The sequence below is a fragment of the Centrocercus urophasianus genome, unplaced genomic scaffold (genome assembly GCF_019232065.1).
Source record: "Centrocercus urophasianus isolate 14NV4802_14NV808 unplaced genomic scaffold, USGS_Curo_1.0 seq_16, whole genome shotgun sequence".
Taxonomy (NCBI): domain Eukaryota; kingdom Metazoa; phylum Chordata; class Aves; order Galliformes; family Phasianidae; genus Centrocercus; species Centrocercus urophasianus.
The window spans coordinates 7585455-7600573 of NW_024884711.1; the positions used below are offsets into that span (position 1 = coordinate 7585455).

Below are 15119 nucleotides of genomic sequence, written 5' to 3' on the forward strand. Positions count from 1 at the left end.
AAATTACTCTTGATGCTGTTTCATAACCTGTGAATTTGCTAATGTGTCTCAGAACTGCAATATTAATCAGTGAGCAGTGACGTATATTACAATATATAAAAGGGTTTTGCATCCTTTTATGGTGTGGTCTGAAATGATGTATTCCAGTTTTAGTGCTGGAAAGTGGCAAGTCAGTGCCAGTAAAGCTTTAGCATTAACTTTTAAAGAGTATTTTTTCCATGGAAATGAAACAAGATCAAAATAGCATAACCGTGTAATTTTGGACTGTTCCACGGCATGCATTTCTGAAAGAAAGCTTTTGGAATCATTAAAAAAAGTTGAAATTAGGTATTTTCAAAATCACTTTCGTCTTAAAGTGTTCCAGAATGTTAAAAAAAAAAATAAAAATTAACATTTCTACCCATCCTATCCCACAGAGATTCATTATTTCCAGCTTATAGCTGTTGTTATTTCAGATCTGCAGTCAGTGTCAAAGGCTTAAAGAATAAGTTTATTCCTTTAGTTGGCTAGTTCTAAATCTTTGCCTCGCACTGAGCTACTGCTCCCAAGCATTGCAAAACACCAGCTCTCTTAAAGGAATGGTGTCATGGTTTATGATGTTTGGCTACCAGTATTCCACACTGTAACTGAAATTCTGATCAGTAGGTGAAAATTGATTCCAAAAATGGTTGCTTTGCTAAAGGTGAGAATCATCGTCATAATCTGAAGACATCACCGCTGGCGTTCATTTGTTTCGCTTGGCTTGGATCGCTGAATGGTAGCAGAGAAAACCTGAGGGAGGGTGTCCTGTTATAGGGATGATCGTTTAAAAGGCAGGGTGGTATGAGCTAGAATTACTAAACAAAGCAACCCATGTTCTGAATTGCCCCCAACAACTGAATTGTGGAAGAAATCCACGTGCTGTCTGTGAACACATTTGTGTCTGTAAACGCTCGTGTCTAACCTTGTGTTAAACCCAATTTGCTTTCTTTTTTTCCTCACAGTGGTGATGGTGATAATTGAGGGCCAAGGGAAAAGGGGAAATGAAAGTGCTCGTGTTCGTGATGTTTCTGTGTGTTAGATACTTAAGTAGCTGAAATGCTGATACTTTGCCTTCTGCTTTCTTAACAGCTGCTTCCACTGGTCAGAAAACATAGGAGATCTGAGGTTCCCTTGCTGAACACAGCGTGCCTGGCCTGAGAGTAACTGTTCTTTGTGGCTGAAAAAGGCAAAGATGGACATTGACATGGAAAAAGCATTGTGGACACCACTTACTTGCCAGTAGTGCTCAGTATACCAAACACTCATGCAAAGGACACACAGGGATTTTGAAAATGCTGCACACTCTGTAACAATCTACTCCCCCTAACAGACGCTATTGACACTATTTTGTATGGAAGGCCAAAGTTCCTAATTTCAGCCTAACTTCTGGTTCTGTGAAGAAGCAGGTTATTGGACACGTTTCCTGCTGCTTCAAGTGGAAGCTGAGACGTTCGATACGTGCTGTCTGAGACCCTTGCAGGAGGGTGGCCCCATTTTTGAGTGGGAACATGTTCACCTTCTTGTTGGCTGAAGAAGAGTAAATGGCAAATTTAAGTGTAATCTAACAGCGTGACCTTATTTCCTGAATTCACACCCTATTTTATGTTCTTCACTTTTACAAGAACAGAAAACATAAACTTCTCTGCACAGGAATACGTCAAAATTTTCTAATTAAACCTTTGTCACAATGCAGTCCAAAGAGTAAATCTGAGACAGGTAACTAATTTATATTGATCCAAGCTATAGGAATTGTTGAAATCTGCACATTGTATTGCTATTGCAGTAACTAAAACTTCTCTTACACTGCTTGTGAGTAAAAACCAACAAACAAAAAAAGCAGCAAAGCAAAATCTTACAGCTATGCAACTTTTTTTTAGTAGGAAAAAAAAAAGGAGAATTACCAATTTTAAGTGCTGCCAGTTAAGGTAATTTGTTTAACGGGTATTTTTTTAAAAATGTTTCAGGTAATTATTTTATTGTACTACTCTCATCTCCAGGCTGCCTCCTGAGGTGGAAATGAATAACTGCAAATGTGGGCACAGCAAGAGGGTTTTTGTTAGTGAGCATGGGTGAGATAACATCCAGGTGGGATTTGTGTTTAGCTTTTAAAACACAGTTTTTAATGTGCAAGTTTTTCTTTGTTTCCTTGTTTGAATGTTTTTTTTATTTGATGGCAGGATTTGTAGTACTTTGCAATCTAAATAATTGGTCTCTTCATGTGGAGGCTGACATTTGACAGTGTGGTTTGTTTTCTTTTTTAAAAAGGCACCTGCAGTTGTTTAATTTATTATTATTTTACTGTATTATACTGGTATAACCAAGGCTCCGTGGATCACCAGCTGTCTGCAGGGGGCACACCAAGGAAAACTTGTGGATGAGTATTAGTTTCCATAAAGTATTGCAGTTCCAAAAAGAGAAAGGGGAAGGAAAAAAAAAAAAGACAAACTGGAAGAGATATCAGGGCTTAGAAGGATAACTTTTATATCCAGAATCAATCATAGCAGTATCTGAATTTCACAGTGCAGGGAAGAGTTCATGAATATTTATTTGTGACAGCAGTTTTAGTGGGTTTCAATAGTGAAAATAAACTGCACAGTTCAAACTTTTTTCTTGTACATACATAATTCTGCTCTTTTGGTTTTTGTTTCATACATGTTTCTGTTGTTACTGTGATTCATATCAAAAAGGGCAAAGGACAGGAGCTGCTATATGGGAGAACAAGTGCAGTACATGTTAGTAGACTCCCATGTCTTGCTTGCAGAGCAATTATTTCCTGGGTAACAGTTTTCCCTGAATTTTGCACTGTAAAATGCCATTATTATGCTGCAGAAAGAAAGAAAAAGAGTCCAAACTAGATTGTTTTCTTAGTTGATGATGCTGTTTCTACGTTTTTGGGCTTCCATCACCAGTTTCAGCTGAACCTGTAACTGTGGGGCCCTGCTGTGTTCTCTTTTTCAGTGGAAGCAGAACCATTTTGTCACGCTTTAATTCTGAAGTCATATCACATGTACAGTAGTTCCCTGCACGATTTCCTTTTTAGCCAAGAAATGTTGTGTTGCCTTGTATTGTCACAGGGGGTGGGGAGTAGGAAGAATTACAGCACCTGTAACACTCACAGTGGTGTTGCCTGCAGGCCCACTTTTCCAGTGTTCTAAATTCCTACTGTCTTCTGAAGTTGAAGATGTTGCATTTGCATTGATTTGGTGTTTGCTGCTGGCTTCATGCCTGCAGAAACGTGATGTGTACCGCGGGTAGGTTAGTGTTTGGGTGTTCTGTGCTCCAAGGTCGTAGATGGTCTTTGGCTTGGGAATTAAGTAGATAGATATTCTAAACATAAATTTGTTTACAACTTAAGCTTGATTTTGGTAGTTCGTACCTCTAGTTCATTTATTGCCATTTTGAGCACCTGTATTTTCTGCTTTCAGATGCAAATAGATTGCTTAAAGACCCAATAGTTAGAACTGCTGTCCTGTGCTGAGGGTCAGTGTTTGAAAAGCATGCCACTAGCGTGGTTTTGCTGGGAAGGAGTCTGCTCCTGCTTCCATCAGCACAGTAGAGCTGCACTACTTCATATTGTTTGAGGAACTGATACGGGGGGCAACCTTAGATGCTGGTTTTGCATTCTTGGTATCTGTAAATATCTTCTGAAAGCCTATGAAAGGTTTTCTTCTATCAAAATGTGTAATATAGACCAAGCCAAGAATGACGTGGAAGCATGAGATCGATGTTTGACTCTGAAAATGCCTGTGGAAATTCACCTTTGTAAGTGTTCTCTCACCAGCTGTGTCAGTCAGTTGGAGATGCTCATTGTAGGCAACACCTTCATTTTAACAACAACCTCACAGTGGTCCTGAATCGTTGTGCTTCAGGAGGGAAAAATGAACATCAAACAAGTCTTGTGTCTCAATCAAGGAATACCGCACTTGTCCACAAGAAGCAATAACTTCTATTTTGGTGCGATATGCTTCTTTGCCTGTAAATATATTAAAATTGCCAAGTCTGTGCTGTTTCAGAGTATTTGAGTCATCTGACCTATATCTTCCCTAAGTAAGTAAGGGTATGAAATAATTCCCACACTCAGGTCTGCCATAAACATGCTGACATGCTGCTTGCCAGAGGGGAAGAATAGACTCGACGCTGTCCTGAAATGTGAGGTTTTTTGAGCTTGTAACATACCTACGTGTGTTGAGTAGCAATTTGTGTTCCGAAGCTCTTAGTGGAGGAGGCTATGATTTGAGCTGTGTGCAGCTGTCCTCTATACAATGCCAAGAGAGCCACGCTACTGTCAGCACGGGGCACTGGTTGTCTCTTTTAAATCTGTATCTCCCTAATGCCATTTTCTTTAGGAAGTAGTTAAGTGAATTTTCTTTCAACATGTACTTCAGACATTGTGAGTTCAGTGATGGGGGAGGGAAAAGAAAAACTTGAAGCCCACCACAGATTTGTGGTTTATTCTGGAAGAATAAAGCGTAAAACATCGTCTTACTTGTAATCAATTTAATTTTCATATTCAAGGGTAAGTGTACTGCAGTATATTGAAGTGGAAAATGTAGGTAAGGTACGAAGGTGTGGGTGGATTCTTGTGACCTGTTTCTTCCCCTTCTTCTCCCCCTTTATGATGTAAATGAGGTTTTACAGCTTAGTTTCCAGATTTATGTATTAATCCTAGCTCCTAACACTAGAAGCAGCACTGGCTTTTTAATTAAGTCTTTGCTGAGAGTCTGGGGACTTCCAGCAGACTAAAATGTCAGCAAATGTGGAAAATATCTTTTTCTTCTTTTTTCAGAACCATGGATCTTTGTGTTGCTGTTTATGGATGGCTAGTGTCTAATAGCTGAGATGTGTTTATGGCCTTTTCCATTTAAGGGCTTCAGAAATTTGCTGCATTTCTTGTGTTCAACCCAAACCCAGGGAACTTGGCACTATTACTTATCTCTAAGTAGTAAACAGCAACAAAGCTCATGCTGGTTGTGATGAAGGCCATGTCATCTTTGTGAATGTTGCTGCTTTGTCACATGGAAAGAGAATATTTATGTGCAGATTTGGTATTGCAGATTTGGTATTGCAGTCTTGTATCTGCTGAATTTGCATGTGCAGCTGCGATCCTACCAAGAGAATACTGCATACCTGGCAATGTGGACATGCTGCTATGGGATCTTCCAGCTCACCTGTGCCATGGAAGATTGTCTCATTTTTGAAGAATGCTGTATCTTGAGATTCACATTCCACTCCTCCAAGCTTAAAAGTCATTTTAGTATGCATTTCTCTTTTTCCTAGCTGAAGGAAGACATGCTACATCTTAGGACCATATCCCCTCAGTCTTTGGAAATGCTTTCCATTGACATCTGCAAGAACAGTGGAGGAGGAGGCTCTTTAGAAGAGAAGGACTTGTTACAGGTTTTGCTACAGCCCAATCAAACATGCTTTTTTCTGTAGCAGCATCATCAGCTTGTCCCACTTTTTGGCACTGAAAATAACAGAGAAATTCTCAAGAGAACAGTGTCCAGTATTTGTTTCCTAAATATAAACTTCTGTGACGTTTCTTCAGCATAAATTAACATGATGCTGAATTCAGGTTGAAGACATTTTAGCTCACTGGGGGGGAAACAAAACCACAGTGTTTTGAGTTTCAGCTTGCCTCAAGTTGCAGTTGGTTCTCTTGTGAGTGCTGTGCTACGTGGTCTGCTGGCTTCCCAAGGTTCTGCACAGTGCTCTGTGAAGTAACCTTGTACTTGTGTACTCAGAGCTGATGGCAGGGCGAGCTGTACAATGACCTCATGGTGGCATGGTTTGCTGAAGACTCGCTCGGATAAACCATCGCAGCAACATGCAGCACCAGCAGAAGAGTGGACTTGGTTCTGGCTTTGCTATAATAAGCTGCCAGCGTACAGTAACTAGGAGGAAGCAGGGCCACTATTTGCTGATCTTCCTGGCAGCTTTTAAGCTATTTATGTTTGTTTGAGAGACTTTTGACCCTGGGTGTGCTTTGGCAAAGATTTTGCAATGGTTAAGTAGGATTTGCTCCATTCTGGCAGTCTCAAATGTAAGTAATCCAATGCTACAAGTACGTAATCTGTTGCCGAATTCCATTCTTCTTGTTCTCACTCAGATCTGTCCTTTTCATTGCTGATTTGTTATGCGTAAATGTAAATTTTGTTCAACATAACTGGTCACAAGCTCCCAAGATGTGAAATGCTAACAGGAGGAGACAGCAAAGCATGATTTTGTGTTCTTCCTGTGTGTGTGATGCTGAAGCATTCGCTACCATAGAGTCCGAAATTCTCTTTTAGCTGGTATTGCCAAAGTACTACAACCTTCAAGGAAGAAAGGAGGCTTAGCTGTAGGGGGATGTTTTACTGAACTACTTAATTTTAAAAGCTGAGGCATCACATGGAACAAGTGGTGCTCCGGCATTCTCCTTATCACCTGATCATCGAGAGTCTCGCTCTGCCTCTCTTCCCACTTGGCAGGCCGCCCTGCTGCTGGAGCACAGCCCATGTCCCCCTTTCCTATGCCTCTTCCCAGCCCTGCCTGTGGAGCAGTGGTGAGCTGTGTGCTCCTGCCATGCCACACGGCCATGTGGTGGTAATGGACAAGATGTCTTCCTTCATTACCCTGAGCAGAAATCAGAATGTAATTTGCAATGTCTGATGTAACACGTGCTCTTTTTTTTTTTTTAATTGAGCAGTATGATTGCAAGTTGACTTCAGTTGTTCTAAGGTACTCTTTTTGATGGTCTGCCAGTACATAATCGTGGATGAAAATATTTTTTTATTGATTTTTAGGTTGTACGTTAACATTCCATTCATGTAAAATATGTACAAATATATGTAATAAATCTTTTGAAGCACAGCTCTCTCCGCACTTCCAGGTGACTTTTGTTGTAAAGTCCTGCTGAACGTGGCAACAGCTGCTGCACGCCTGTGCTGCAGAGGAAGGAGGAGCAGTGGGTTCCCCTGGCTGGAGGAGCAGTGGGCGCTGAGTGCAGGTAGGAGCCAGCAGCACTCCTGCCCCGGGCTGCCGGCCGTGGTGACGCCATTTTGTGTGAGGTGGCTGGGCTGTGGTTGGCTGCTCTGGTGCTCCTTACGAGCGTAATGGCCGTTGAGATTAGCATTTAGAGCTGCCCCGTCTGCCAACCCGAGATGGGAAGCGCACGGTGGTTTGAAGAGGTGAAGAGCTGCGGATGTGCAGGCGATGCTATGCTGGTTTTCCCCGCTGCCATCACCTAGCTGGGGAGAGGCTGCGGCTGCTCTGAGCAAACCCGAAGCGCACTACCAGGGGTTGTGTGCAGGCAGCGAGTTCACCCTGCAGACAGGAAGCACCTGCTTGTGGTGCCCGGCTGCTCCCAGAGCAGGGCGTTCAGCACAGATGTCCTGGGGCTGGTTGTCCTCTGCTTTGCGTTTCCTGGGGCAGCATGCTAAGACACAGTTGCCACCTTGCAGCTTTCTCTCCTTGGGAAATGAGTTTTAACATGGAGACAGCTGGGTGTCAGTGCTGAGGAATGAGTTCCTTTCTCTTAGAGGAACTTTTTTCTCCTGTTGCCTTCTAGGAAGGATGAGTTCCTTTCTCACCAGTAACTCCTGTGTTCTGCTCTTAGGCCCATGAAATCAGAGCTTTGCTATGAGTGATGTGAGCAGTGAGAGCAGGATTTGGTGTTGCATTGGGAAAGTCTGGAGTGAGTCCCTTCCAGCAGGTAGGGGATTTCACATGGGAAATCCAACTCAGTGGCCCCTGCTGGCACCTCATTCTCCCTGCAGCCTACAGTGCCAGCTCTGCCCTGGCTGCTCACCCTGGGGACAGCAGTGACACCGGGCTGCTCTGGGGCCACCAGCATGGCTGCAGGCTGTTTGCCTGCAGCATCCCATACCAGAAGCTGAGTGTTTGTTTCCTGATGCAGCACTGCTTTGAGCAGCGAGGGGAGGAGAACGTGTGGCTGATGGCCAAGGGATATATCAGGGAGAGTTCTTGTGGTAGCTGGGGCTGGGTAGGGACATCTTCCGTCCTGGTTTTTGAGAGCTTCATGCTCTGTCCAGGGCTCTGCGTGCCAGTGCAGGTGCCTGGCCCTGTCCCACCTGGTGGGCAGCTGTGCCTTTATGCAGTGACAACGGGCCGCCTTTGGGATGGAGCTTTCCACTCTTGTTCCATAAAGCATCTGTTTTCTGAGGGGGATGAGATCAGGGATGTGCGGGGGTGGGGAAGAGGGTTCAACATAAATAAATAATTGTGTAAAGCCCATCGTTGGCTGACGCATGATGACTCACTCCTCATAAAGGCAGCAGAATAGAGACAGATATTAAAAGCATGGGGATGGGCCCTTGGCCGAGCTCGGTGGGGCTGCAGGTGCTCACTGGCCTCGGCCCCTTGTGCTCAGAGCCATGCTTTGTGTCAGGCTCCTGTCCTGCTTTTCCTTTTTGCCCTGGTTACTGATGTCTTTGTTTGAACAAGTGTTTAAATTTTAACCGAGGCTCTTCTCCCCTCCCCTCCTGGCTGGTTCTGTAAGCAGGCTCTGAATGTTAGAAGGAAAACCCACAGCGTGTGGGCTTTGGCACCGACTGGAAGTCCCACCGTGGGCCATGCGGCAAGGCCTCCTCACCCCACTCCCTGCCCGGGGCACCTGGTGACCAGTTCAGAGGAAAGCTCTTTAGGAGCCACCCGTGCCAGGATTAACATCTGCCAGAGTCGGGATTAAATTGCCTGGCAGGTAGCAGGAGCACAAACGCCTGCAGGCTTTATTTGCTCCAGCATGAGGCCTCCCAGCCTCCTGGCAAGGCTATCGCAGCCGATTAAGCCGCTGCCTCCTGCACGGGCCGAACTCTGGCACTCACATGGTAGGCAGCAGTTTAATTGTTTGCCATGGGCTCGCTCGAGCTTGGGGGCTGTCTCCACACGTGGCCATTCCCTAAAATGCAGTTGCTATTTTCTACAGAACGCTGACCCTCCTTTCAAGTTTTGCTGTATACCCCAGGGTAAGTTACTTCAGAACTTCACAGCTCGTTGGCTGGCAGGGAGCAATGGTGCAACGCTGCCACGTAAACACAGTTTGAGAGGCCTCACCTGTTCTGACCCCTGAACAAACCAACAGGAACTGCTGTCTATGGCTCAGTGCTCAGTGTGGCTCCCAGCCTGGCTGCTGTTTTCACCCAGCTTGGTCCCTGTATTCTGTTCCCACCTACCAAAGCAAGAGATGGCTCCTTTGTGCTCAGCCACTACTGCTGGCTTCTAAGACCCGTTTCACCAGCTGGTAAGTCTGTGGCCCTGTGCAAGGTCAAGCGAGTGGCAGATCTCCCCTGTCTGCGGCAGCCAGAATTAGCTGGACAGCCTCATTCCTGCCTCAGTCCAGCCATGGGGCTGCTCAGCAGTGTCAGCAAAGCCAAAGATCTTGCAAAAAGCTGTTAGGGTTCTTTATAAAGTTGTTTGTTGTCACAGAGGACAAGTAGAAAAAACGTAATGCTGCATACAGAGAACATCTTAGCAAGCAAGTCTTTAAAAAATAGAAGTTATACTTGTGTCTGAATTTAAGCACAGATGGCTCTTGCTGTGAAGCCAAGATCAGAAGCTCTCTACAAGTAGCCTGGTAAGACTTTAAGGAAGGGAATGCAGCCCCACATGCCAAGCCAACTCACAAGGATACTCAGCCTGCCTGCAGCAGCTGCTAGCTTTTCTAGCTCTGGCCGTAAGTTGATGAATGAGGCTGTCCCCTGCCTTGGCTGCTCCTGCCAAAGCAGCCTGAGCAGTGCCCTGACCTTGGGACTGGCCCAAGCAAGCTCTTGCAACCTGAAATCTGCTCCGAGATGAATGGGTGCACCTGGCACCATCATCAGTTCTGGGCTGTGCCACGGTGGGCTTGTTTGCTCTATCTGCCAGCTCTGAGGCTGCCTCAACCTGCTGCAGCCCAAGAGACTCTCATGTTCTCAGTAAATAAATGGCTCAGGTGCAGAAACCATTCCTGTTAGCTGGTACAGCCTGAGAGCCTCACCTTCCTGCCTACCTCTGAGTAGCCAGTGCTGGCAGCACAGGCAGGGTGGAAAAGCCACTGACGAGTAATATTTGGTACATTGGTTTTCATGTGGATATTTATATATTTATATATCTCTCTATATAATTTTTTCTTAAACTGTTCTTTTTGTGAAAAGCAGTGTTACTGTGTTATAACACTTCATATGTTAGGGAGCTGGGGAGTGGTAAAGGTCTGCTTCCAGGCAGGATAAGGAGAAACTCTCACCTACCCAGAGAGCCTTTTGTGTTTGTCTTTGCAGGAAATTTGATGGAAGGTGGTTCTTCTAGCCCACCAATGTTTTGTGGGGACATCAGCAGCAGGAGCATTGGTCTGTAAAGTTCTTAGAGGTGACAACGTGAAAGAAGGACAGAGGATGGACTGTGTTCCTCCATTTTTTGGTTCTTCATGTGCATCAGGGGTAGAATCTGAGATTCCCTTTATGAAGGGAATCGGGGGAAAAAAACCCTGAAAAACCAAACAGCCTGCTTCTCTTTAAACTGCCTTCCTTTGAGGTTCCTAAAGTTACACTCTCTGAGCACTCATTATTTTGGAGGGGGATAATGTTTTCTTGCTGGTCTTATTATTGCTATATCCCCATTGCATGGTGCCTCCCAATAGTTCAAGGGTCAGATAAAAGGTTTCCAAGCAATCTCTGTGGATGTGTTGCTGAGAGATTTCCACCTGACACCATTGGTTTTCAGTTGTTCTTTCTCCCCGTGAAGCCAGGCAACTTAACACTGATGTAGTGCCACCAGCACCACATCCAGGCCACGAGCCAAGGCAGTGCACAGCCCCTCATTAATTTGTCACATACATCTCCAGACCCTCTCCCCAGAACAAACACTGTAAGAACAGGGGGTGGCAGTTGTTGTGCAGCCCTCAGGAAATGTTAGGCAAAAGTGTTTTACTGCCTGTGTTATGATTTTACAGAAATGGCAGCGAAGCTTTCTGCCTGTATAAAAGAAAATGTATTGGCTTCAATATGGAAAAAAGATTATGGAAAGTAATTGGAGCCTCATGTATCTGTTTCTCCAAAAAAACACAGTGCCTACAACTGCTGTAAGTCAGTGGGAAAATGAGGGTCTGATTTCTAGGCATGGGAGGATTCATGCTGAAAGCATTGGTACCATGCAGCCTTTTGAGACAGTCTATGTTTCCATCCAGACTATTATTTTCAGTTACGAGGCAAGTAGTGCTGTGTGCTTTGGAGCCTGTGTCTTCTTGCATGTAGACGTGTGTGCGTAGATTCATGTAGATAAATAAGTTAGAGATTAATCACAGCAGTATATAGAATAAATCTGAGCTCAGTTGTCAAAATGCACACACATGCCCCTGGATTACCTCTGTTAACACTTGGTGTTCCATCTTCAAAGCACTGTACAGATATTAATTATTTACCAAGGCAATTTCCCACTCACCAAGAGGATTAGGGATAGCAGGCATTGCCACGAGCACTGCCTCTGTAACGCTGCAGTCCAAGCGTGGCAGCTTCTGTAACACAAAGCTTGTCCAAATGGGGAAGTCCTCACTCAGAAGCAAATGATCCGTTCTTCACTTTCAAAAGCTTTGGCTTCTTCTTGACTTATCAGGTTCCCATTCAAACTATTGGAGAGAAGTAGGGACGTAAAAGGGATGTGAAAGGGAGGCAGTGACTGCTGCCCATCGTCTGTTTTACCAAGGTTTGAAGTGGAGAGCTGGATGGGACAGAGCAGGATGATGGGCTGATTTCTATGAGCTCACTTGGAGAAGTCAGGGCCGTAAGCAACAGGGGTACAGGAACATGGTGCTGCCTGGGGCCAAATGGTGACAGCACTGCTGTGAAAAGCAGCATATGGCTGACAGAAGTTGATATTGTCTTCGCAGCCTTTTGAGTCTTCCATGACAACAAAGAAAGCAAGCTCTTAAGTACTTGGACATAATTCACGTGAGATGACATGGCAAAATGTTCAAATCTGGCCACATTGGTATTTACACCCCTGAAAATAAGTAGCCTGAAATGTGCAGTTCCCAGAAATGCTATTAAAATACAAAGTTTATGAAACGATGAGGGCTAGAAAGCACACCTGAAAAGCCAAGCAAGAACCAAAAGACAGACTTTGATTTGAAAACTCAGAATTTCTAAGGTGGGTATTGCAGCCTCTTTGGCAGCTGGCAGCAGCCTTTGAAAGAAGCTTCTTCCACATCCCTGGGGAGCCCTCTGTCAGATGGAGTGAGTCACTGTCTTTGTGAGCAGGAATTCAGTGTCCTTTCATTAAAACAAATACGTGTTTTTAAAAAATAAATGTCACGTTCAGTAATACAGAAGCAGCAGCGCTAAAACCAGCACCACTCTATTGACTCCCAAGCTCCCAGAGGTGAGGGAAGGAATGTGGTGCTTGGCACTGTGCCCTGCAATGCACATGCGTGACTGCCTGATGCCTGCCTAATCTAAAACAAGCAAATCTCACAAAAAAGTTAATCTCCTCAGAGCTTAGCACTTCTGGTGTGCTTGGAGCACCGCCCAAAGAAAATCCAGGCACAAATAATATGAACCAAATTAGTAATGCTAATTAAACGTAGCCAGCTCCTGCTTGTTGGGATTGAGCTCCTTAGAGGTAGAAACATGTTAAGAAGTTTGAAAATAAATCACAAAAAGCAAAACCTGTCACAGCAATGGCCCAGCTCTGCAGAAACACACGTTCTGCAAGTCGGCAGTACAGACAGACATGAACTAACAGAGCTCCCTGATATCATAATACACAGGGAAGTGTTCCAGTGACAAAGGCTTTTTACCTCTTTGAAACTTGCTGGAACTGCAGCCCCTGCTCTATAGAAACTTGCTCTGTGTTTGTTGTTTTTCTATTTGTGGTTTTTGTTTTTGTTCTTTTTAGGCTAGAAAGTTAATGCTATTGTTTTAAAGGAAAAGAAAGTTTAAGAAGTGAGCTTTTGAGGAGGGGATCTTTACCAGACTTCTTTGATGGCTGTGTTCTCCTTGAGAGCTTCGCTGAGGTACTTCACTCCTTTGGCTGTAATTTGATTCTGGATAAGCCTAAAAAGAAAGCACTTCATATCAGCCCGGCACACAAACTGTTTCATAGCACATGCACGGCCTGAACTCAGCTTGATGTCAAGGAGCAAAGCTGTCAGTTTGCAACAGGAAGACAGTTGTGATTTCCATCTCTGAGGAGTGCACGCAGTGCTTGTCAGATGCCTGCAGATGCACTTTCAGAAGTGGAGCTCAGAGTGTCAATCGCTTCCTTCTAAGCTTGCCTGTGGCTGCATTCTGGAGATACTGAGCTGACACTGCTGACACATTTTTGCTGAGAACTCTTTACTGCTGGTATGAGATTGCAGTGTTGGGGGCTCTCTGACACAGACACGCTGCCCAGTGTAATGTATCTGCAGCTGTGCATGAAGAAATCAAGCTCTTCCCATCTCCCTTTTATTTGCAGGGTGATGGGCACCAGAACTTCTGCTGTTTTTACAAGAGACCACAAGTATCTGTTCCCTCTGGCAGTCAGTACTTTCCTAAGGGCATGGACTACAAATAAACACAGGGAATGCTAAAGTGTGCTTAGCAAAGGTTTTGTACAAGCTTGTAAAAGGACTCTGTTTATTATGTTCTCTCAATCACTTGGCATGAATGGATGGCTGTTTGTTTCACAGCCCACATCTGCCCAACCCCATTCACAGGCAAATTATTGTGAACCTCTGGATTAGGGCTGCCTGCCTGTGGTTTCCCAGAAGTTTAACAAGTATCCTTGTGATTGCTAGAAACAAGAACCTCTGCTTTCCCAGGGATTTGTGTCTCACGGCTAAGTGTCCTGTGTCAGTGAAAGTGCCACAGAAGAAAGCAAGGGGCAAATGGCCACATAAGTGTTCTGTGTAGGTTCTTGGCTGAAGGATATTGGCTGAAAGCAAGCAATTGAGCTTGCTACTTTCACAGTAGAGATCACAATAACATTACTTTATGCTAGATATCTGCTAGTATTTTTCTGAAATTTACGTTTGAGGCCAGTAATGAGCTGCTACAGATAAACAAGGCAGCTGTGCAGTTCAAAAGTTACCAGGACACACAGCCAGCTTAAAGTTTTCCCTGTAAGAAAGCAGGTTCAAAACACTAGACAGCAGCTTTATTAACTTTCCATTAAAGCTGTCTACAACCAGTCAGCTGCATCCAGACCATGCACAGAGAGTGTACTGTGACCTACATAGACTTGGAAGGTGAAGCTTTAATGCGGTTACTGCCAAAGAGACTGTGCCTCTGTGGAATGTAACTTACCATAAATGCACCAGTTTCTTGTTGATCTTCAGCATCTCTGCAAAACTCATTGCTGCCTCATCATCCAGCTCATTTTTTGTCAGCCTAGGTGGGAGAGAAAACGTTGTCTTAAGACGCTATCATTTTTCAGTTTCCTGTTTTTCCAACTCGTCAGCGACTTCATTTTAGAAAGCCAAAGTGGAGTGTGTGTCCTGTTTCTGCCCTGAGCAACCTCTGAAGTCTGAACACACAGACATGCTATAAGAGAAGCCCTGGAGTAAAAAAGGCAAAAGGAATGTCAGATCTTAATTTCTCAGAGCACTGATCTATCTGCACTGGAGAAAGAGGGAAAGGCACAGGTAGCACTGAAGAGATGCACAAACTGTGAGTGATGGGGAAAGCAAGATGGAGGGAGTAGAATTAAGCATGAACCAGAACTGCAAGTAGGGACAAGGGGAGTTGAGAAGCTCCAGCTCATTATTGGGCACAACAAAAGCAGAGGCAGATGAATTAAATCACTGCTTTCAGGCAATGGTCTGCAGAGGCACTAAAAGACTTCTGCTCCCATCAGTCAAAATCCAACCGATCTTCCTAAAGTTACATACAGACATACAGAACCACTCCCTGGAGGTGTCCAAGAAATGCTCAACGTTGTACTAAGGGCTGTGGTTTAGTGGGGAAATACTGGTAGTAGGTGGGTGGTTGGACAGATGATCTTAGAGGTCTTTTCCAACCTTGATGATTCTATGATTCTATGCACACTGCTTCCACTGCCAGAGGAATAATACTCAAAATGCTGGACAGGACCCTGTCAGAGGTCTGTGAATAGCACTAAGGAATGCAAGCTGCAATGGAGAACAG

General features: G+C 44.5%; 2 protein-coding genes across 3 annotated transcripts in view; one reads left to right on the forward strand and one right to left on the reverse strand.

Annotated features, from left to right (window-relative positions):
* ZNRF2 (zinc and ring finger 2) overlaps positions 1–6873 on the forward strand; it is a 55619-nt gene extending 48746 nt beyond the window's left edge. Inside the window, exons 5-6 of one of the 2 annotated variants that reach the window (XR_006168414.1) lie at positions 1111–1737; positions 5299–6873. The gene's annotated coding sequence lies outside the window, so the exon portion shown is untranslated. Of the gene's footprint in view, positions 1–1110 lie in introns of both variants that reach the window. The other variant, XM_042816607.1, reaches the window with a different exon arrangement.
* Positions 6776–15119, reverse strand: part of NOD1 (nucleotide binding oligomerization domain containing 1) — a 29433-nt gene continuing 21089 nt past the window's right edge. The window contains exons 10-12 of the mRNA XM_042816605.1: positions 14280–14363; positions 12963–13046; positions 6776–11620 (exon numbers count right to left, since the gene is read on the reverse strand). Of these exons, the coding sequence (XP_042672539.1) occupies positions 11548–11620; positions 12963–13046; positions 14280–14363 (241 nt within the window). The 3' untranslated portion in view covers positions 6776–11547. The remainder of the gene's footprint in view (positions 11621–12962; positions 13047–14279; positions 14364–15119) is intronic.